Source organism: Diorhabda carinulata, chromosome 2 (assembly GCF_026250575.1).
Source record: "Diorhabda carinulata isolate Delta chromosome 2, icDioCari1.1, whole genome shotgun sequence".
NCBI lineage: Eukaryota > Metazoa > Arthropoda > Insecta > Coleoptera > Chrysomelidae > Diorhabda > Diorhabda carinulata.
This window is the reverse complement of record NC_079461.1, coordinates 4918203-4941833: the sequence shown is the minus strand read 5'-3', so window position 1 is coordinate 4941833 and position 23631 is coordinate 4918203. Positions and strand designations below refer to the sequence as shown.

General features: G+C 33.1%; 1 protein-coding gene across 1 annotated transcript in view; it reads right to left on the bottom strand.

The window, feature by feature from the left end:
- Positions 1 to 21774, bottom strand: part of LOC130903677 (putative uncharacterized protein DDB_G0277255) — a 54259-nt gene extending 32485 nt beyond the window's left edge. Inside the window, exons 1-5 of the mRNA XM_057815903.1 lie at positions 21730 to 21774; positions 4578 to 4817; positions 3370 to 3842; positions 2846 to 3313; positions 1975 to 2785 (exon numbers count right to left, since the gene is read on the bottom strand). Of these exons, the coding sequence (XP_057671886.1) occupies positions 1975 to 2785; positions 2846 to 3313; positions 3370 to 3842; positions 4578 to 4735 (1910 nt within the window). The 5' untranslated portion in view covers positions 4736 to 4817; positions 21730 to 21774. The remainder of the gene's footprint in view (positions 1 to 1974; positions 2786 to 2845; positions 3314 to 3369; positions 3843 to 4577; positions 4818 to 21729) is intronic.
- Between the last annotated feature and the right edge of the window lie 1857 nt (positions 21775 to 23631).

The following is a 23631-nucleotide window of genomic DNA, read 5'->3' as shown; positions in this document are numbered from 1 at the left end:
TATAGCCATAGCAGCATCATATCTTCAATCTCTTTGTCCGTTTTACCAACCTAACCTAACCTAACTAAGGTTTACACAAAATTTGATCGCCTGTTGCTGCTCCAGAAAACGTTCCATGATTCCTCGAGATGAGACGTTTCGACAGGGGTTTACAGGAGATTATTTTTTGTAATATAGTTCCATTTAATTGACAACGAGTTGAAGAATCAATCAATGATAATATGTATGTGGATGTTGCTCGAGAGTTTTCGGATTGAAAAACGCATCAAGCTATCGTAGAAAAACCTCCCGTTACAGGAAATACCCAAGAGGTAAAAAAGCAATATCCGAGGGAAAAAAACTGAATCACAAACATTTTGATTCTAGAGTAAACAACTAACTCTACTGACCAAATACTCAAAAAGTTATCTCCTAGCACTTTCTTGATGTGATTCGGCCGATCAAATTTTTAGTGATACAGAAAAAAGTCGTTTTATTTGACAAGAATCAAGAGCCGGTGATGAAGTTAATGCCGTTAAATTCACAAAAAAACATTTTTTAATGTTGATAGACGGGCTCGAGAAGCAGTAAAGTTTTATATTGTAAATCGAGTACGTCCTGTTCAAATGAATCCGCTAGATGAAGAACTTATTTTGGATATCATTGATGATCCATCCATATCATGCCCAAGAAATGCAAGAGTTGTTTCTCTTAGGTACTTATACAAGATACCCTGTAGTTTGCAGTATTTTATTTAGTTTCAACATAAACCCGAAGATTTAGAGTAGATAATATTTTCAAAATGGTCCCACAAGTACCTGGCCTGACCTAGAGATGGCGGTAGTTGTTTCAAAAATACCACTGAGTTAGAAAGTACACAATATATACAGCATATGTTTCAAGTTTGAAGACACTACGTTGTTTAGTATTTGTTTGACAACCATTAATAGTGAACTTTTTCAATGAATTTGTAAACATGGAAAAAATTGGCCTTAGCCCAACCAATATAAAAGTTGAACTAGAATCTACTCTAGGTGAAACTGCTCCTTCGTTGCCAACAGTAAAATATTGGGTAGCAGAGTTTAAACGAGGCGGTACCGCCTGTGAAGACCAATATCGCAGTGGTTGACCAATTGAGTTGACGACTCCAAAAAGAAAATCCAAAAAGCGGTGCTGGGTGATCGTCGACAGACATAGTAAGACATAGTAAGCATTTCAAAGAGTAAGGTACAAGACATATTAATTGAAAATTTGAACATGAGAAAGGTGTGCGAAAGATGGGTGCCGCGTTTGCTTACAATGAAACAAAAACAGCGTCATGAAGATGTTTCCATCGAGTGTTTGGCAATGGTTCATAGAAATAAAACCGAATTTTTGCGCAGTTTCATAACCATGGATGAAACGTGGGTCCATCACTCCACACCCGGAACAAAAGATTAATCAAAATATTGGAATGAAAAGAGAGAACCGGTTCCAAAGAAAACAACGACCGTTCCATCTGCAGGCAAGGTCATGGTGTCGGTTTTTTATGATGCGCGTGGCAAAATTCTCATTGACTATCTTGAAAGAGAAAAAACTATCAACGGCTAGTATTATACTTACTTATTGAAAAGTTTTAGCGAGGAAATCAAGTCAAAACGGCCGCATTTGGCTAAGAAAAAAGTGTTGTTTCATCAAGACAATGCACCAGCTCACACATCCGTTATTGCAATGCCCAAAATTAATGAATTATGGCTTGGTGGTCGAAGATTTTCCAACAATGAAGAAGTGATGGCTATTTTGAGGAGCTTAACGATTCTTATAATAAAAAAAGGGGTGAAAAACATATTGAACATCGCTGGGAGAAGTGTATGGAGCTAAAAGAAGATTACGTTGAAAAATAAATATGTTTTTTTCCAAAATTTTTGTTTCCTTTGCTGTGCCAAGTACTTCTGGGACCATCCTGGTACGTTTATTTAGACTTTCTATTTTAAAAAAATGTTTAAAATTACTTACCCTGGTCGTTCGCTAATTCCATTTATCGCGGGTATTCTGACATTTCCACTCAATACTTCACTATCTGATGGTTTCTCTCTAACGGTTATCCGGATGGGTTTAACATCAGAGGCCACTACTGTTCTAGCTTCTTTCGTTTTATCATCAACTGGTTTCGTTAACTTATGTTCGGGAGTTAATAATTTATGCATGTGTCGTTGTACTTCTTCTTCCAGTTCTCTCGAACTCATAACGTGCATGACATGGTTGGTGTGATTAGAGTTTTCTACGGTTTTCAATGAAGGTTCTACTGTCGGTAGAGCATTTGTGGCATGTTTAGTATCCAATGCGGGGTTGTTGATTCTATTTTCGTTAGCCATGGATATTATAGCACTAGCCGCTGGTGATAATTTCGAAAATCCACTATCTTTTATCAAAGTTTGGGTATCTAATACGGTATCGTTCATTTTGTTAATGGCGTGTGTGACGCTAGTGGCACTAAGAACCCTTCCATCTACCATCGGTGATATGTTTCTGGATTCTTCGTAATAATGAGGCAGTTTATTCAAATTGGTTTCAATCTTCAAAGGTTGGGTAACAGTTGTAGTTGTATTAGACACAACGGTTGTAGCTGATGGTATAATTACTTGATTTGTTGAAAATGGTGTTTGAAGATGTCGGGGTTTATTAGAACTATCATTATTATCAATGTTATTGTCTGAATCCGATAAAGAAACTCCGTTCGTAGTTTTATTATTAACATCACTAATATTATCAGTTTTATTTGTTACGTTATCATCTGTAGTTGTATTATTATTACCAGAAGTATCAACTATATTATTGTTATTATTATTATTAATAATATTTTTAGAATTTTTATTTGTTACTGTACTTGTAGAACTATCACTACTGTAAGTATTATTAACGATATTTCCTGTTTTTGGCAATATATTAGAATGAGAATCAGTTCGTATTCTAGTGTCACTCTCTTTTCTATTTAATGGAGTTTTATTTTTATATTTTGGAACATCGGAATCTTCAGACTGTTCACTTAGCACTTGAGGTTTAGGAAGCACTTTTGGTTTAGGTTTACTAAAAGAGTTAACTTTAGCTGGAACGTCTCTATATTTTTTTGAAGAGTTTCTAGTTGGTGAGGCAACGTCTTTAGTTGGGCTCGGTTCCCTGCTGGCAGTATTCAGTTTGGGTTTTGACTGGCTCCTCAGAAGAGAAGTTTTCGATGGAGGAGGTTTGCTTGGACGTTTATACAGTGCTCTTTGTGGAGACGTTCTTCTACTCGGAGGGGTACTTTTACTTCGTGGTATTCTAGATGGGGTTCCAACGCTTGGTTCTGGAGAACTACCTGGAATAAAAGTTTAATTTGAACTATGTACTAGGGAAGAGTACAAGTTTTCTCACCTACAATTGGTGAGAGTCTCTGAAATGCAGGTTGTTTACCCTGTTTCCTTGAATTTGGACTAGGCGGTGGTCTTCCACGTTGTTGTTGTTGTTGTTGTTGTTGCGTTTCTGTTGTATCCAAATTCGACATACTCTGACTTAACCTCCTGGTAATCCTCGATGTTGATGGATTTTCCTGATGAAATATTTTCTCGCCGAAAGCCGCTGTACTATTTTTCCTTCTAAGCTGAGGAATTTTGGAAACGGTATGTTTCGGAGACATCGTTTGAGGACTAAGTCGTACATCCTCTGGTGGCGGAGGGGGAGAGTGCATTGGTGAAGCATGTCTAGACCCGATTGGATTGAATCCTCGTCCTTTAAAAGGACTTATTCGACCGGAAGGTGATGAGCTTCTCGACGCGGGCCTACTTGAATCAGAATCTGCTATGATAGCGAATGCTTGGTTCTTGTTCCGTCTTTGACTCGGCACATATCTGGAAATCACATTGAATCAACTTAATAAGAAATTCTTGCTTCATTCAGAGAAATTGCTCGTGTTTAGATTGTTTGGAAAATACTTACCTTGAACGTTCCCGTGAGCTAAATTAGAAAAATAATCGTGAATATGTGCAGTAAGAAATTTATTCGTGTTTAAATGAGAGATATTTAAAAACTCAACAATAAATTACTAATAAGAAATAAATTCTACGATATTATGTTAAGTCATCATTATTATTTTGCAGCAAATAACTTTTATTTTTAGGAACTACTCCGCAAAAATTTGAATTGAATATGAAATGATATGAATTTTTGGAGGTAAATTCTGATAATAGAAGAAATTCTAGTTTCTTTTCAAGGCTCTTATTCTTCCATCTATTTCATTTTCGAAAAAAAATAAGTTATTGTATCCATTGGTTACTTTTCTAATATTTCATATAAATTAATAATTAAATTATTCTTAAGATTTAGAACCTCGATAATTAACAAAAGTCTACATAGCAAAGGCTATATGAAATATTTGATTGGGCTAAATATTTTTTGATTTCGTATCGGAATTTCAATATTTCTAGAACAGATTTTGGACAAATGTTTCGCCCAAAGTTTCAGCTATCAAATATACTCAAGGAAAAGCGTGTATACAATGCAGTAGATTAAACCTCAAAACGACATCTACGACACAATTAAGCAAAATTATACAGCAATAATTTATATTTGATATAATTATTTACCTGTACTGTTCAGGTGCGGGCGGAGGATCCGGTCTTCCTCTATTATCTGGCGGTAATACGGTGAAGGCTCCCGGTGCCAAATAGTGGAGTTGGAGCTCATCTTCGAATTGTTTCCCAGCTCTAGGTGGCGCAACTTGGCGAGTATCTGGTGGTCGCATTTTACTAAACCAAATTTAGGGAGCTGGAAATGACATCTTTTTGGTTTCATTCCAACAATGTTTATAATACTTGAAATATCGTCTGAAACAAGATGATCAATAATTGTAAAATTAATTTGCACAGCTGATGTTCACAACGTACACCACTAGTACGAGACATTTCTAAAAATTTCGGTGGCTAATATTAGTAAAGAAATAAAACAGAAGACCCAACTGAAGCCTGTAGTGCAGTAAGGGGTATCAGCGCCTTCGAAAAGGTGTTCCTCTTGAAGACAGATCCGTGCTTACATTAAGTAATAATATAATACATTTTATTTTTATCGATAGATCCAAACATGTTTTATATTCAATACATTAAATACATAAACTTGTCAAATTTCGTTGTCTGTTAAAAATTTGTCATCAAAAACGCATCAGTTAATTTGGAAAGAAGTTTTTCCGTTTATAAATTTTTATAATCAGACTGGAGATAGAATTTTTTTATTGGGAATTGAGAACTTGGGAAACCATTCAATGGTTTACTGTTTTTTATAAATAAAGACAGTTTACTTTTTGTAATATAAATATTTAAGAATTTTTTTGCGTATTTTCAACATTTTTGTTCACATTTTGACATAATAATTTGCATATTTATGCGTATATTTTGAGTTATTACAGAATTTGATCTGTACGAACACTTAATCGACATTAATACGCTCTCTCATATCTTATCATAAGTAAACCATACTTCTGGCTTCTCTTTAACTGTTCAAGTGCTTGTTTCTCATGTCATACTTCCATAAAATAAGCATACCATACTTTTGACAACGTTCATATAGCCTCAAAAATTTGGTCAACACAAATTTATTTCTGCCACTTACCAATCGTGGCGCTAGTATAATAAAAATGTGTCATTACTGTCAATGTCAAATGTCAAGGTGAATAAGCATTTTTTTCAATTTCCCAAACGCTTTACTGATGTGTGTCCTAAATGTGAAAAATTTTGTAAAATTCAGTGCTCAACATCAATTATCGCTTGTGTGAAAACCATTTTCTGGAAAGTGATTCCAGAAATTTCTATAGGAAATGACCGACTGTATAATAAACAAAAAGATTCACATGCTGTAAATACACGGATACTAGACACTGATATGATCATCGAAGAGCATTAAGTTGATAGTCCGAGTGTTCATGTCTTAACATCTGGCAATTTACCTATAGAAGAACCTTTTGAGTTTTCAAGTGAATTTTCAGACTCCTTTGTTACAGAGGAAATTAGTAGTTTTGACAAAGAAAAATCGGATTTTTTGACTGTAATTGCAACTAATAAAAACAATATAACATCTAGGGAAATGGTAAAGTATCAAGATCATCGGAATACAATATCCAAAATATCAAAATTGAAAAAAGAGTGACAAAGGGATAGATGTTGAAGAAGATGTGTGAAATTGGAACATTTGAATGTATAGACAAGGTACAGCAAAACGATGAACTATATAGGATAAAACTTGTCCAGATTTAAGATATTTTCTATCGTGAATTCAGGAAACTGCGTAAAAAGAACTGGGCGGAAATGAATATTATAGAACACAGTAGATATTCTATTTCGTAAATTCAAATTAACCGCGAAAATAGATTAGTTTTGCTACGCATCATCGAGGGCACTGGCATCGAAAATCCGCCAGTTGTTTCCACTGAATAACAACATTTCTTCTTAGAGTATGTTCTGTGGCTAGCACGTCTGTAAAAGTTGCTCTGTTAGGACCTTTTTAATGCGGGGAAACGGAAATAGTAGTTATGTCACGCTCTATAGTCGTCTTTCTCTATTTTTTACAAAAATTGATGTTCACTTGTTGCTCCATTGCACAATGATACTACTTCTCACACTGACCACGTTCGATAAGATACCGGAACTTTTTAAATACACCTCGTAAAATAAAACGTTTATTAGATTAACGAATACGTTCTAAAAGGCTTGTATCTTTGTATCGTGCTCGTAGAACAGACTTATTTCTACAAGAAAGATGTAATATTTGTCATCCACGTATCCAAAAATGACGGAAACTAATTCTAGTACCTAGGTATTTTTAGAATCCCAGAAAGGAACATCTTGAGTTTCCACTTAAGTTAAATTAAGTCTGAGCTTGATTCATATTGTGTACACTTTACAGGATGTACTTTTTTCGTCGCCAGCCAGTAATAAAAAGTGGGCTATAAACGAATATTTATTAATAGATTTGGATTTACCAGGAAGCTGTTGTTTTTTAATTTTATCTAGAGATAATAGATAAAAATGGATATTTCAACGAAATGGATTAGTAAACGATGAGATTTTCTTGAATTTAAAATTTGGAATTTAGTCATTTAACTATAATTTATTTTTGATTTTAATCTTTAATTCAATCTATAAACGAATTAATGGAAATATGAAATTTAATCCACAGAGCACATTCAACTTGAAGGTGCTATTTTAAACGTTTTATGATTCTTTTAATAGAAAAATTTTATTAGGTGGTAGAAAGTTTAGACTTCATCCAGCACTGTTTATCAAATTTACAGTTAACCGAGAAAATATTTCAGATTTTCTAACCAAACATTTTTTACGTACTTATTTTCAAGGTTTAAAAGGATTAAAAGCTAAATGTGGAAACAAAATTTTTAAAACATAAAAAGCATTTAAATTTTCGAACCAAATAGCATTGCAGGGCATCAATAAAGTTACTCATATATTAAAATACTACCAACTAATTTGCAAACATCTAACAAACCGTCAATCCACGTGGACTAATCATCTCCACTGTTTACCAATGAAAACATCGAATCGTGAACATAAATGCATTTCTATTGGTCGAAGCTGTTGGTACACAATTTCTTTGAGATATTCCTACTTGACAATCTGCGATAACAGTGGCGTGGCTTGGTGAGATTTATTTAATTCATAAATAAATAGAAATATGGCGTATATATGTGTAGTGAGAATAAAGACAGGTATCCATTCGGGTCTCGTGGGTCCGTACTTGATGATATGCACGGTTATATCACCTAGCACCGTGTGATTTCTTCTTGTAGAGCCTTCTCAAGGACCGCGTTTTTGCAAGATGACCACGTACTCCGTGCTGTAATTGAAGAAGAATTCGCGGACACTTTGAAATGCTTCGCTGGATCTGCCTATCGGTTGAAGCTTTTTGAAGAAAACGTAGGACGTTATCGCATACGTAAAGACGTATTTTGAAGAGAAAGACAAATACAGATGATTTTGGAAAATGTTTTTTTCGACATCCCTCGTATTGTTAAATATGTGCACAAGTTATTCAGGAAACATCGTCTATTTTTATATCTATTCATTAAAACTTCAATTTTATTTCTGTCTTCAATATTAACAATTTTGTAAACTCCTTATGAAGATAATTATTTACAAATTCATGTTTTTGAAACTTCATTCCGTCAATCTATCATCATTAAGTATTTTATAAAACTACTAACCATACAAACTTGCCCTCATTTGATAAAAGTTTACTGTTAAAGTAATTGTACTTGTTTACACTTAACTAATTACTTTTTACTACGTTCTGATTCTTTCGCAGGAACTAGAACTAGATTTAAAACGTGGCATTTTACAAAAAACTTTATTATTGAAATGCGCAGATGTTAATTATGTATATCTATGCTAGAATTCAACGGCAATGACAGTTTTTCTTTCATGAAAGAAACGCGTTTCATCAAAAAAGTTTTAGTACTAATTATAGATTTATAAGTTACGGTTTATGTTCGAAATTAAGTTAAAAGCAAAAACCCAGTGCTCAGTTAATATCAAAAACAAAATGTTTGTAATGTAAAAAACTAAAAAGTTGTACTATACATAAAAGCATTCAATTAAAAGCTGCAGCACTTCGTTTCTTTTTATAACAATGACTCTCCTCTTGGTTTTGTGTAATTGAGAATAATACGTGGAAACGGAAAGTCAACGGGAACATTCCAGTGTTGAACGTGAATTAATGTTCTTGGAAAAGGGACGTATAAGTTTTACCAAAAAAAGTTTACGAATCTTGTTTCTGGTCAATAGAAAAGATTTTATCTTCTGAACTGAAACTGAACTGGACCAAACCAAACTGTTGTTTTCCTTTAAACTTTGACACAACTTTAAAAAAAAAGTCCAACAAAAGCGCCGAAGGTTATTGGGACATAATTCAGTATCATAGATAATAAAAATGTCAAAAATTTGTACTTCTGGCTTTACAAATTATTAAATTGATTTACTTTCGGTTCGGCTATTTTAACTTGATTTATAAATTACACAAAATGGTAGTTGTTCTCAATTATGGAAACATATATTTATTTAAAGGAAAAACACATATTTTCTCGGGGTTTTCCTACCTCTCCTTAGCAAAAGTAAAACTAACCTAATCAAAAACTGAATCCGTTCCTCATCTTGCGCAACAATATATATATATATATATATATATATATATATATATATATATATATATATATATATATAGCGGGTTTTCCAATAAGAGGTGTTATTTTGATATTCAAAGAAAAATGCCATTTTTTGAGATAAATGATCAGATGTTTATTTCATTATAAAGAGGAGGGTATGCCGTTAATAATGGAACACAACATCAGCCAAATGGCCGCCACGACCGCGCTTACAGGACCATATCCTTTTCATGAAATTTTCCGTAACCAAATTGCAAAGCGGCTGCCCTATGTCCTCGATAGCCTCACGATTTCCATCTTTGAGGTCTTGAATCGATGCTGGACTGTTGGCGTAGACCTTATCTTTCACGTGGCCCCAAAGGAAAAAGTCGCAAGGTGTTAAATCACAAGATCTCGGTGGCCAATTGTGATCACCTCTTCGAGAGATAACACGGTCCGGAAATTTTTCCCGTAAAAGATCGATGGTTTCGTTGCTTGTGTGGCACGTAGCGCCGTCTTGTTGAAAGTAAACGTTGTCCAAATCAATACCATCCAATTCCGGCCATAAAAAATCATTAATCCTCTCTCGATAGCGCAATCCATTCACCGTAACTGTTGCTCCAGCCTCATTTTCGAAAAAGTAAGGTCCAATGACACCGCCAGACCATAAACCGCACCAAACAGTCACGCGTTGATGATGGAGAGGATTTTCAACAATAACTCTTGGGTTTTCCGAGCCCCAGATTCGACAATTTTGTTTATTGACGTAACCACCAAGGGGAAAATGGGCCTCATCAGTTAAGATGATTTTTCGATGAAATTCCGGATCATTTTCATGCAATTCAAGGACCCAATCAGCAAAGAGACGACGTTGTTGATGATCAGCCGGCTTGAGTTCTTGTGTTAACTGAACTTTATAGGCCTTAAGACCCAAGTCTTTATGCAAAATACGGTGTAATGCCGTTTGTAGAATGGCTAATTCCAAAGAACGACGAGGAATGGACAAACCTGGGTTTTCTTCAACACTTTGGGCTACAGCAGCAATATTCTCAGTTGTTCTTGAGCGACGTGCACGGGTTATATTCTTTACATCACTAACTTGTCCCAACAGCTCAAATTTTTCCACCAATTTCTGTATTGCGGTTCGAGAAGGTGCTTCACGTCGACCCAAAAATGTTTTAGTTTTACGAACCGTCTCTGCCAAATTTTCCCAATTTTTATAGTGAATTTTAATAATTTCAATGCGTTGTTGAAGCGTGTATCGTTCCATTTTCATTAATGGCGTAGTTTCTACTTGTCAAATGTCAAAAAATGTCAAAAAATAGCGGGCTGTTCAAAATAACACCTCTTATTGGAAAACACTTTATATATTCAGTTTCAAATTCAGATGAGCTGATGAGATAAGGATGCGCCAACTCGGAATGGAGAGATTTCAGGTAAACGAAAAGGTAGTCCGAATACATAATACTCGTGACGGATTCATTAAGAGTATTACATGGAATTTAATGCCGAATCCACTTTGTAAAGTTGGAAAATCCAAAAATTAAAACTTAGAATTTCTAAATCCTATAAGTTTCATAAGGTAGGAACAATATACAATAGAGAAATGAATTTTTAAAATTTGCAAAAGAATGAATTTGTTTTATTTAACATAATAATGAACACATGCAATTGGTTAGGTTAGGTTAGGTTAAGTTTGCCAATTAAAATAACACAATATGAATTTGGGAAACAGGTTTCTTATAGATACAAAATGTAATATTGATTATTGTTGTTTTATGCGTATAGAATGAAAACAATTTTTAATGAAATACACTGTAAATATATAATCTTCCGTCACGAGTTGCCTAATCTTCATGACAACCACGATCACGAGTTGGCACATATAAAAGAAGTTAAAATTTTATGAAAGGTATAAAATCACGAGTTGGCGCACGCCTTCAAATTCGAACAGTTGCATTAAAAAAAAGTGAACAACAATTATTTTTGACTTTTTTCTTACGATAGCTCTTTCCCCTTTTCAGCCAAGCGTCCTTTTCCTGAAAATTTATCGACCAATCCAATTATTAGTGACACCAGACATCATGAGCCTCAATAAATAAAGGATTCTAAGACCTCGGACACTCTAAACTAACGTGTGACAGGGCAGATACGAAACTATGCCCAATAATTATCTTATCTCAACTCATTCCCCTAATCCGCCCTATTTTCCTAATCTTGCACCTCGTTATTTTGACTTGTCTTCGAGAATGTAGAATTGACTAGCACAGTACGTTGACGGAAACGAATGCGGGTCACAAAGTTTTTTTTAATATGGTAGAAAACACCAAAAAGATTTAAATGGGAAAACACATAAATTAAACATTTTGCAATTCGTTGTGTGGCCGATGATAGGAAATAATGCAGCCGCAGCTGTATCCCCCCCTATTTCCTATCAAATAATAAATTTCCAATGAAAAAAAAACAAAATTGTATCCCTAAACCTCAAACGAACCGTTTGTTTTTTAGACTGGAACTTTATCTTCTTCTTCTTCTACTTCTTCTACTTTTTCTTCTACTTCTTCTTCTTCTGCTTCTTCTTCGAGCCAAGTAGTCGTTCGTTTTTCTTTCTTTTTTCAGTCTGAAGCAGCGCAATCACAAACCTATCACCACACCCAGCCCTGCAGAGGAGCAGCTCCTAAATCAGGGCCAATAAACCTTCCTCTCTATAAAAACTTTCTCTTCCGACACAAATATACACACGTCGTGAGTGCATCATAATTTTCCAAATCTAGTCACTTTAAATATGTCATTGTACTCGTGGAAGTTGTTGCGTTCTGAATTCGAAAGTTATTCTGTGTATAATTTTATTTCCCACTATTCATTGTAACCTGGAAGTCGTTACCTGTATCATAAATATGCCCGAAACTTGGCATTCGCTTCTATCCATATTGTGATTTCTTTTTGAAGTCAGGAAATATAAACTTTTTAAGATGATCATTTGCATAAGATCGTTTGATAAATTCCTTGATATTTGCGCATATTGCTGGTCGATGAAACAGATTTAATTGCTAACAAAAAACGTAAAGTTCAATGTTTCACATGTTTCATTGTTATGTTAAATAATTGGAATTGAGTTTTTTTACAAATAAGTAGCAATCTGAAGTGTACATATTCTTACTTGAAAGAATACAAAGAGATACTACCACGAAACTGATATACTAAAGCGAGTTTGAAACACACGCTGCATGGTGCTGCATACATTCATGCCCACAATTTCAAAAAAGCTCAGCTTCTACCAAATATTTTGCCTTCTAATTTCAAGTTTTAATTTGTAAAACCAGTGTTATTAATAGAATCTACGAGATTCATGGACATACCACCAACGTATTGTTGTGTGTTTAATCCTTTAGAAATGGTTTGAAATACCTTAAAAGGAAAGTGCCCAAATATAATCGCTTAACTGCAGTAGCAATTGAAAGTTAAATTCTATCAGGATTTGGCAATGATGTCTGGAGAGCTTGTGTTTAACATGTGTTAAAATAATAATTAATCTTGACGTTTCCAGTTCCGAAAAATCTTTTCAGATTAATAGAAATAATTTCCAAAGTACCTAAAAAAAGGAATGAAACATGCTCTCCAGTTTTACGACAATCCAAATTTGAAAATTGTACAATAAATAATAAAATGATTCTTCTGCAAGCTTCTGTCGGGACCTGCTAAATTTAAAAGTCTCAACGGACTCAAATCTTGATCCGTTTAATGAAAATTTCACCTTAGCAAACAGATGGTAATCGCACGGAGCAAGAACTGAATTGTCTAGCATGAGGGACTATTAATTAGGCTAGAAACAAAGCGGATTGAGCTTACGCCTTGTTCTTCATCAATTTCTACAGTTCCAGCAATCGCACGAATACTTGAGGTCAAATGATTTTTTGATATTTTCAACTTTTCCTTTTGACGATTTGGGCTGCGATCTTAAAATGAGACAAAAAGCTTTTTCCAAAATAACCTTGAGGATCTTGTAAGAAATTATAATTTTCTAAACAAACAGAATACAGATTTATAACTAAAACCATTCAAAAACACAAAAAAACTTGGTCGTGAAACATTTCTCTTAGTGCATCATTAGTTTAAGCTGTAGTTTCACAAAATTTTGTTATTCTTTTGTTATGAAATCGTTATGAAATATCTTGGATGTTCTTTCAAGTGATCCTGTCTTTTAAACTCTCTCTCTCTGCATTATATCTGTGTGTTTGGTCTCATCTTTTTTAGTTTTTCTCCCATCTACCACTCTCAACATACTTCTTGTTATAATTGTCTCTTGCCAAACCTTTCTTCTGTATGTCGGATATATTGAATCTTGTAGCATACTCAACGAGCCATGGAGAGGTCCATGATACGAGTGATATTACAGAAACTGGAACGAAGAACTGCGTAGAAGAAGAAAAGTTACGCGGATGTAATTGAAAGGGTCAACATTTAAAATGGAGCTAGACTGGGCAAGTCGCAAGATTGTCAGATAATAGATGGATGAAGGTAAAACTAGAATGGCGTCAGAGGTATACAGCATACAGTGGACGACCGTCGACCGGCTAGTAAGGACTAGTCCAGGGTTAGAACGTAGCCAGGATGTAACGCTACTTGTAAACAGTGTTTCATCTCTGGAGGAAAACATAAGATACTAACACCATGGGCTCTGGCTTCATTAATCAGGTCAATATTAGAGTGTGGGTGCTGGGCCCATCCAGTAAAAGAGGCACCGGTCTTTAGATGCTCCACAGAAAATCACAAATCTCTTAAACCATTGAAGGAACAGCTGGGAAATAATCCAGTCCGAATCACCACATGTTCCTCAAGCACTCTCAACATACTTCTTGTTATAATTGTCTCTTGCCAAACCTTTCTTCTGTATGTCGGATATATTGAATCTTGTAGCATACTCAACGAGCCATGGAGAGGTCCATGATACGAGTGATATTACAGAAACTGGAACGAAGAACTGCGTAGAAGAAGAAAAGTTACGCGGATGTAATTGAAAGGGTCAACATTTAAAATGGAGCTAGGCTGGGCAAGTCGCAAAATTGTCAGATAATAGATGGATGAAGGTAAAACTAGAATGGCGTCAGAGGTATACAGCATACAGTGGACGACCGTCGACGCGATGGATGGTCGATTTACAAAGGATATCTTCCAACTAGGTCCAAGTTTGAGCATACTTGACTAAGTTTACAGATGACACTGGTAAAACAATAAAAAAACTAAAAACAGTAAATCTGTTTAGCAGATTAAGAATCTGATTGTATTAATATTTGATTCTTTTTGCTTATTTTTTTTTCTACTTTTCTTTTCTTTTTTAAAGCAACCTTGATATCTGCATTATAAAAGAAACCGTTCTTTGGAACTACATTTTTATCAGCAAGTTCATGTTGGCAATGAAGTTCACCAGATAATCGAATAATGGTCGGTCAGCTGACCAAGTGAACATGCACTCGTAATTTCTGTTAAAATATAACTTTGATTGAATGGATAAAGGTGCTATAGACACGATATACCTGCAGAGTGGGATATTTATAAATATTTGCCAAAACACACGATCCATTCGGATTTTATGAAAGGAAATGTACAATTCCATGAACGATTACTGCCCTCATGGTGTAATAACATTATGAAGGGATAACACATGAAATTTTTTTATTCGGGGTATGCCAGACAAAAATTTAAATAAAAAACTGCTACAATACAGAGTGAGTTTAGCTCGGAATCGGCTTGTACGGCCGGTATTATGGTGGTATGTACATTGTTGTCGGATCTTTCCTTTTTCCGAAAAAATAATCAACTTTGTTATTTCAAATATACCACCCTGTATTGTTAAAATAACAATTTTGACTGTACCAATAAAAGTGAAATGATATTCACAATTGAAACAAAAATATCTAGAGAAAAACTTTTTTATGAAAATCGTTTCCCTTATTATATTTCACCATACGAGAAGATTTACAAAATACGCTTCACCTTGAAAAGAAATAATTAATTACCTCGTGAAAATCGATATTAACCGAAAAGTTGTAAAGAAATACTTCGAGTGGAGTTTACCAGGGTCAAGCTGCAAAAAAATCTTGATTCATCTAATTTATAATTTCCAATTCGATCCGTTGCTACAATAGTCTAACAAACTAAAAATGAAATTAGTCATTTATAATACCGATGCATAAATACATTTGAATTTGAATTGTGTTATTCACAATATTTGAATTGTAACATAAAATATTGTGTTGTGTTTTATCCTTTCCTCTAAACATCAATACAACTTTCCTTAGTTACCATAATCCTCTGATCTTTGCCTGATGATCTTCGTGGCTATTCCATTAAACCACGTCTCCCAATTCAATGAGAATTTTCATGAATATGAATCTCATGAATATTCCACAAAATTTCTAAATTTTATCCGGGCCATTTCGAAAGTTTGTGAACAAGCTGAACTTTGAATATGTACAACTGTCAAAAAAGTGAAAAAATCTGCTTTGGAATCCATTTACTAGACATGGCGGCTAGTAAGGACTAGTCCAGGGTTAGAACGTAGCCAGGATGTAACGCTACTTGTAAACAGTGTTTCATCTCTGGAGGAAAACATAAGATACTAACACCATGGGCTCTGGCTTCATTAATCAGGTCAATATTAGAGTGTGGGTGCTGGGCCCATCCAGTAAAAGAGGCACCGGTCTTTAGATGCTCCACAGAAAATCACAAATCTCTTAAACCATTGAAGGAACAGCTGGGAAATAATCCAGTCCGAATCACCACATGTGCCTCAAGCACCAGCTTGTGAATTCATCATCAGCTCTGGAGTAATGGAAAGATAACCTGTAGTTTCTAGCTGCACTGAAGCATATCTTGACCGTTACCGTCTGTCTTCATTCTGCTGAAACTATATTCCCAGCCCGATTCCGTCCTCTTTTGGCGATTATCTTTGAATTTGTTTTTGGCCCAACAGAAACCCCCGTTTCGTTACAGTGCTCTGGAAGTTTTTTCAGGCTTTCTATTTTAGAGCTCTGGGTGTCGTTCTAGGAAGCCGTTTATCCTAATAACCTCTTCAAATGTGTAATTTCCTCTTGAATAACCTCTAACTTCCACAATATATTGTTCCATAAACCTTTAGCTTCGTTTCTCTACATGTCTTTCTTTTCCATTTATTAGATGTATTCCCACTTGATTTAATTTAGAGTTCAAAAATACTGATAGACATGGATATTCTCCAATTTGTTACAGATATAACTGAAAGTTTTACCAACAATGGACATTTCGAATTAACATTTACATAAATCGAATTGTTTTTTATCTGGTAGAATGGATAACAGGGTTCTTTTTCTATATTTCGTCGTAACCTTAAATAATTCGATTTAGTAATACATCCTGTCAATTCTTAATGAACAGTGTATGTTTCTTTGTTGCATTTGATTTACAATTGATTAATTAGAACCGTTTTAAATCAAGTAGACCGTTGTTAACTAGCAGAAATGAAGAAATAACATTCTCGGTGGATTTTGAAATAAATGATTCGCATTTAAATGTATGGCAGGTTAATTATTGTTTCAAGAGTGGAAATTACAAAAACACTTATTCAAATTATATTTATACTACAAAAAATTAAGTATGCAAATGTCATATCACAAATTTTGTGGTCTCGTAAAAGAAGTAACGCCTCATAATTTGCAATATCTTGAAATTCGTCGATTGAATAAACAAAAATAAAAGAAATTGGGATCAAATGATTCTATCAACAATTTATCATCAGTCTTATACATTAGGAGATTTTAGTTATAGAATTAAAATCACTTTTTCGAAAAAACTTTTTGTTAAAGCACCGATTAAAAATTTAAAACGAACGGCATCTTAAATATTTTATGTTACCTTCATTCTTTACAAACAAAATGAGTCATTTTTTATTTAAATTTATTCAAAAGTTCTGGTTTTATTCAGTATCCAATAGTATTATCTAATTTTCAGTATTGTTATATATCGTCAATTATCAAGAATACTACAAAAACGGAGATAAAGCTATCATAGATATGATAAGGATTTTGAGGTCATTTGAAAAGAGACTAAGTATAATTGCAATAAAATGAAAATGCCGTGATTTGAAACATTATCAAAATCTGCTTTGCTTATTAAAAATATTGATAAACGATTTATAATATTTGGTAAACTCAAAGTGAAAACAAAATAACTAAGCAACTGTCTTGCTACTAAACATTTAGAAGATTTTAAAGAAGACATTGACTAAAGGTTTTTAATATGAAGTAAGCTTGACGATTGTGCCAGTTTGTAGTCTTGTCCAATTAATGATAAAATCGATTTTGGAAGTGTAACAAAAAAACTAATCAACTGTCTTGCTACTACACATTTAGAAACTTTTTAAAGAAGACATCGACTAAAGGTTTTTAATATGAAGTAAGCTTGAAGATTTTACCAGTTTTTAGTCTTGTCCAATTAATGATAACATGAATATTGAAAGTGTAACAACAAAACTAATCAACTGTCTTGCTACTACACATTTAGAAACTTTTTAAAGAAGACATCGACTAAAGGTTTTTAATATGATGTAATCTTGAAGATTTTGCCAGTTTTTAGTCTTGTCCAATTAATGATAACATGAATATTGAAAGTGTAACAACAAAACTAATCAACTGTCTCGCTACTACACAATTAGAAGATTTTAAAGAAGATATTGACTAAAGGTTTTTAATATGAAGTAATCTTGAAGATTTTGCCAGTTTTTAGTCTTGTCCAATTAATGATAACATGAATATTGAAAGTGTAACAACAAAACTAATCAACTGTCTCGCTACTACACAATTAGAAGATTTTAAAGAAGACATTGACCAAAGGTTTTTAATATGAAGTAATCTTGAAGATTTTGCCAGTTTTTAGTCTTGTCCAATTAATGATAACATGAATATTGAAAGTGTAACAACAAAACTAATCAACTGTCTTGCTACTACACATTTAGAAACTTTTTAAAGAAGACATCGACTAAAGGTTTTTAATATGATGTAATCTTGAAGATTTTGCCAGTTTTTAGTCTTGTCCAATTAATGATAACATGAATATTGAAAGTGTAACAACAAAACTAATCAACTGTCTCGCTACTACACAATTAGAAGATTTTAAAGAAGATATTGACTAAAGGTTTTTAATATGAAGTAATCTTGAAGATTTTGCCAGTTTTTAGTCTTGTCCAATTAATGATAACATGAATATTGAAAGTGTAACAACAAAACTAATCAACTGTCTTGCTACTACACATTTAGAAACTTTTTAAAGAAGACATCGACTAAAGGTTTTTAATATGATGTAATCTTGAAGATTTTGCCAGTTTTTAGTCTTGTCCAATTAATGATAACATGAATATTGAAAGTGTAACAACAAAACTAATCAACTGTCTCGCTACTACACAATTAGAAGATTTTAAAGAAGATATTGACTAAAGGTTTTTAATATGAAGTAATCTTGAAGATTTTGCCAGTTTTTAGTCTTGTCCAATTAATGATAACATGAATATTGAAAGTGTAACAACAAAACTAATCAACTGTCTTGCTACTACACATTTAGAAACTTTTTAAAGAAGACATCGACTAAAGGTTTTTAATATGATGTAATCTTGAAGATTTTGCCAGTTTTTAGTCTTGTCCAATTAATGATAACATGAATATTGAAAGTGTAACAACAAAACTAATCAACTGTCTCGCTACTACACAATTAGAAGATTTTAAAGAAGATATTGACTAAAGGTTTTTAATATGAAGTAATCTTGAAGATTTTGCCAGTTTTTAGTCTTGTCCAATTAATGATAACATGAATATTGAAAGTGTAACAACAAAACTAATCAACTGTCTCGCTACTACACAATTAGAAGATTTTAAAGAAGACATTGACCAAAGGTTTTTAATATGAAGTAATCTTGAAGATTTTGCCAGTTTTTAGTCTTGTCCAATTAATGATAACATGAATATTGAAAGTGTAACAACAAAACTAATCAACTGTCTTGCTACTACACATTTAGAAACTTTTTAAAGAAGACATCGACTAAAGGTTTTTAATATGATGTAATCTTGAAGATTTTGCCAGTTTTTAGTCTTGTCCAATTAATGATAACATGAATATTGAAAGTGTAACAACAAAACTAATCAACTGTCTCGCTACTACACAATTAGAAGATTTTAAAGAAGATATTGACTAAAGGTTTTTAATATGAAGTAATCTTGAAGATTTTGCCAGTTTTTAGTCTTGTCCAATTAATGATAACATGAATATTGAAAGTGTAACAACAAAACTAATCAACTGTCTTGCTACTACACATTTAGAAACTTTTTAAAGAAGACATCGACTAAAGGTTTTTAATATGATGTAATCTTGAAGATTTTGCCAGTTTTTAGTCTTGTCCAATTAATGATAACATGAATATTGAAAGTGTAACAACAAAACTAATCAACTGTCTCGCTACTACACAATTAGAAGATTTTAAAGAAGATATTGACTAAAGGTTTTTAATATGAAGTAATCTTGAAGATTTTGCCAGTTTTTAGTCTTGTCCAATTAATGATAACATGAATATTGAAAGTGTAACAACAAAACTAATCAACTGTCTCGCTACTACACAAATAGAAGATTTTAAAGAAGACATTGACCAAAGGTTTTTAATATGAAGTAATCTTGAAGATTTTGCCAGTTTTTAGTCTTGTCCAATTAATGATAACATGAATATTGAAAGTGTAACAACAAAACTAATCAACTGTCTCGCTACTACACAATTAGAAGATTTTAAAGAAGACATTGACCAAAGGTTTTTAATATGAAGTAATCTTGAAGATTTTGCCAGTTTTTAGTCTTGTCCAATTAATGATAACATGAATATTGAAAGTGTAACAACAAAACTAATCAACTGTCTCGCTACTACACAATTAGAAGATTTTAAAGAAGACATTGACCAAAGGTTTTTAATATGAAGTAATCTTGAAGATTTTGCCAGTTTTTAGTCTTGTCCAATTAATGATAACATGAATATTGAAAGTGTAACAACAAAACTAATCAACTGTCTCGCTACTACACAATTAGAAGATTTTAAAGAAGACATTGACTAAAGGTTTTTAATATGAAGTAATCTTGAAAATTTTGGCAGTTTTTAGTCTTGTCCAATTAATGATAACATGAATATTGAAAGTGTAACAACAAAACTAATCAACTGTCTTGCTACTACATAATTAGAAGATTTTAAAGAAGACATTGACTAAAGGTTCTTAATATGAAGTAATCTTGAAGATTTTGCCAGTTTTTAGTCTTGTCCAATTAATGATAACATGAATATTGAAAGTGTAACAACAAAACTAATCAACTGTCTCGCTACTACACAATTAGAAGATTTTAAAGAAGACATTGACTAAAGGTTTTTAATATGAAGTAATCTTGAAGATTTTGCCAGTTTTTAGTCTTGTCCAATTAATGATAACATGAATATTGAAAGTGTAACAACAAAACTAATCAACTGTCTTGCTACTACATAATTAGAAGATTTTAAAGAAGACATTGACTAAAGGTTTTTAATATGAAGTAATCTTGAAGATTTTGGCAGTTTTTAGTCTTGTCCAATTAATGATAACATGAATATTGAAAGTGTAACAACAAAACTAATCAACTGTCTTGCTACTACATAATTAGAAGATTTTAAAGAAGACATTGACTAAAGGTTCTTAATATGAAGTAATCTTGAAGATTTTGCCAGTTTTTAGTCTTGTCCAATTAATGATAACATGAATATTGAAAGTGTAACAACAAAACTAATCAACTGTCTCGCTACTACACAATTAGAAGATTTTAAAGAAGACATTGACTAAAGGTTTTTAATATGAAGTAATCTTGAAGATTTTGCCAGTTTTTAGTCTTGTCCAATTAATGATAACATGAATATTGAAAGTGTAACAACAAAACTAATCAACTGTCTCGCTACTACACAATTAGAAGATTTTAAAGAAGACATTGACTAAAGGTTTTTAATATGAAGTAATCTTGAAGATTTTGCCAGTTTTTAGTCTTGTCCAATTAATGATAACATGAATATTGAAAGTGTAACAACAAAACTAATCAACTGTCTCGCTACTACACAATTAGAAGATTTTAAAGAAGACATTGACTAAAGGTTTTTAATATGAAGTAATCTTGAAGATTTTGCCAGCGCCAGCATTTTGTCTTCTCCATTTAATGATAACATCGATATTGAAAATGTAACTCAACAACTGTGCAACTTTCTTGGCACTACACATTTAGCAAACTTGCAAGAAGAGGTAATGAAGATAAAAATCAAATAAATAAAGTTAAAGGTCACAATGTAATGTTTTGACTAAATAGAAATGGATCAATAACAATTAGAATAATTGTTGCAATGTGTCTTTATGTGAATCCATATTTTCATTTATGAAATTGATCATCTTCGAGAATTGTCTCAAGTTGATATGAATCAAATTTTGAAAAATTTATTGTAAAAAATCACCCGCAAATTATAGTTAACGACCCCTTTAAAGAAAAATTTGCCCATATCTGACTCAAATAAAGAAAATATTTACCTTTATTATTAATTCACATAATCATCAAACTCGTTTACTCAAAATCTATCTACTGACTATCCTGAATTCAAGAGCAGACCATTTTATGACTGTGAACAAATTAGCTAATTACCTTTCTTGACAATCCATTGTTACTAATTGAACAATTACCGGTAATATATTTTAAGTTGTAACACCCAATTTTTCGCGTTATTATAGATTAATTTATAATAATCTTCCCACTATCAATTTCTACTAATTATCCTTAGAACAAATTGGAATAACATAATCAGCTTTGTTATTAGGAATAGAAAGGAGGCTGGAAGGCGTCGTGGATGGAAGACAGCAGGTTCAAACTATGAATATTTAGTCATTCGTACTGTTGGAATATTTCTGTATCTGTTGATATTTGATTGCCAGTTTATTGTGTATAATTTTGAGCAAAAATGGCCAGTTTCGCTAAGCTAGTAACGCACAAAAGTTTTTTATCCAAGGCATTAAACTCCAAAGATGATTCTGTAAGTTTAGATCCAGTAATTTTGATCTCTCTGTCTTCTATCGATTGAAAATTGAAAGCAAACCTAGTTCGAAACGAGAAACTTTCATGGCCTTAACCAACCTTTGTCGACTATCGAAAAAAATGTGCAGCTGATTGGTAAAATAAGCAGAGCAAGTGTTTTGAGTCTATTCAGAATCATATATAGATTTCTTGATCATTGGAGACAAAAAATGGTTCCTATATGATAATACAAAACGTAAAAGGCAGTTGTTCTCTCCATATACATCAACGTGAAGTACGGCGAAATCCTGGACAAACTGTTAATGCAGTTTGTTTACCATTTAATAGGACAGTTTTTCAATATACACAAGATGAGTCATACATTTTTACATACAGTTTTATTGGAACTGCGAGGAAAAAAGGTCGAAGCTGCTTCTTAGAAATCTAAACACAATGGATTGCTTATATTCCACACTTTCTGTGTGAAACAATTAATCTCACCCCTTTACTCACACTTCCATTCGTATTACCTATTATACAATATTAATCAATGTCGGAGCTAAAATTTGATTAAATAATGGATTGGAAACCTTAAAGCAGCCGACACGACTATAAATATAAAACAAATAGGGCGGCCACAGATCAGAAGAAGCAAAGAAACCGCGGGGCAAGTAAATTGGTATCTGCGAGACAATCCAAGTTTGTCTAGATCCAAGGAATTGGCTATGGAGAGTGAAAAAAAAAGAAGAATAATCTATGTACAATGTACACTGTACATGGAAGAGTGTCCGTCCAAATGCGTTAAATGAATCTGGCGCCACATTAACGTCTGGGTGGATTTTAAACGATGCACCAAATTATTTAAGCCCCAAACTTTTCAGACTTTTGTACGACGCAAGTTGTTGAAATTTTCAAAAAACTATGATATTTAATTTTCCAACTCGGCATACGTCAATTAATCTACAACTGTAACATTCAAACCATACCATTTGTGAACACCAGCGCCTTTCTGGAAAGTTTTTTGAGATGTTATTTAGCATACACATCCGAACACTTTTTCAACTTTACTCCTATATCCTAGGTTAGACGTGTTTGTCAATAAATAAAGTAGCAGATTTTTTAGGACAAAAAAACTCTTGCATTGTTCAAAAGTGACGGTTTGGACGGCAATATAAAGGGCATAATTGACCCCTACTTTTTTCGAAATTCAGTATCTATTAACTCTGTATAATATGTGAAAATGCTACGAGAGATTTTTCAATAACAGTAACATCATTTTCAAAGTTCCATCAATAGAACTTGGATGCACCAAGACGGCGTAACCTGTCATACATCCCACCAGTTAAAGGAATGTTCTAAAATAATTTGACCTCACAGAGTTGGTATGCCATGGCCTCCCTGCAGCCCAGACCTATCTCCAAATA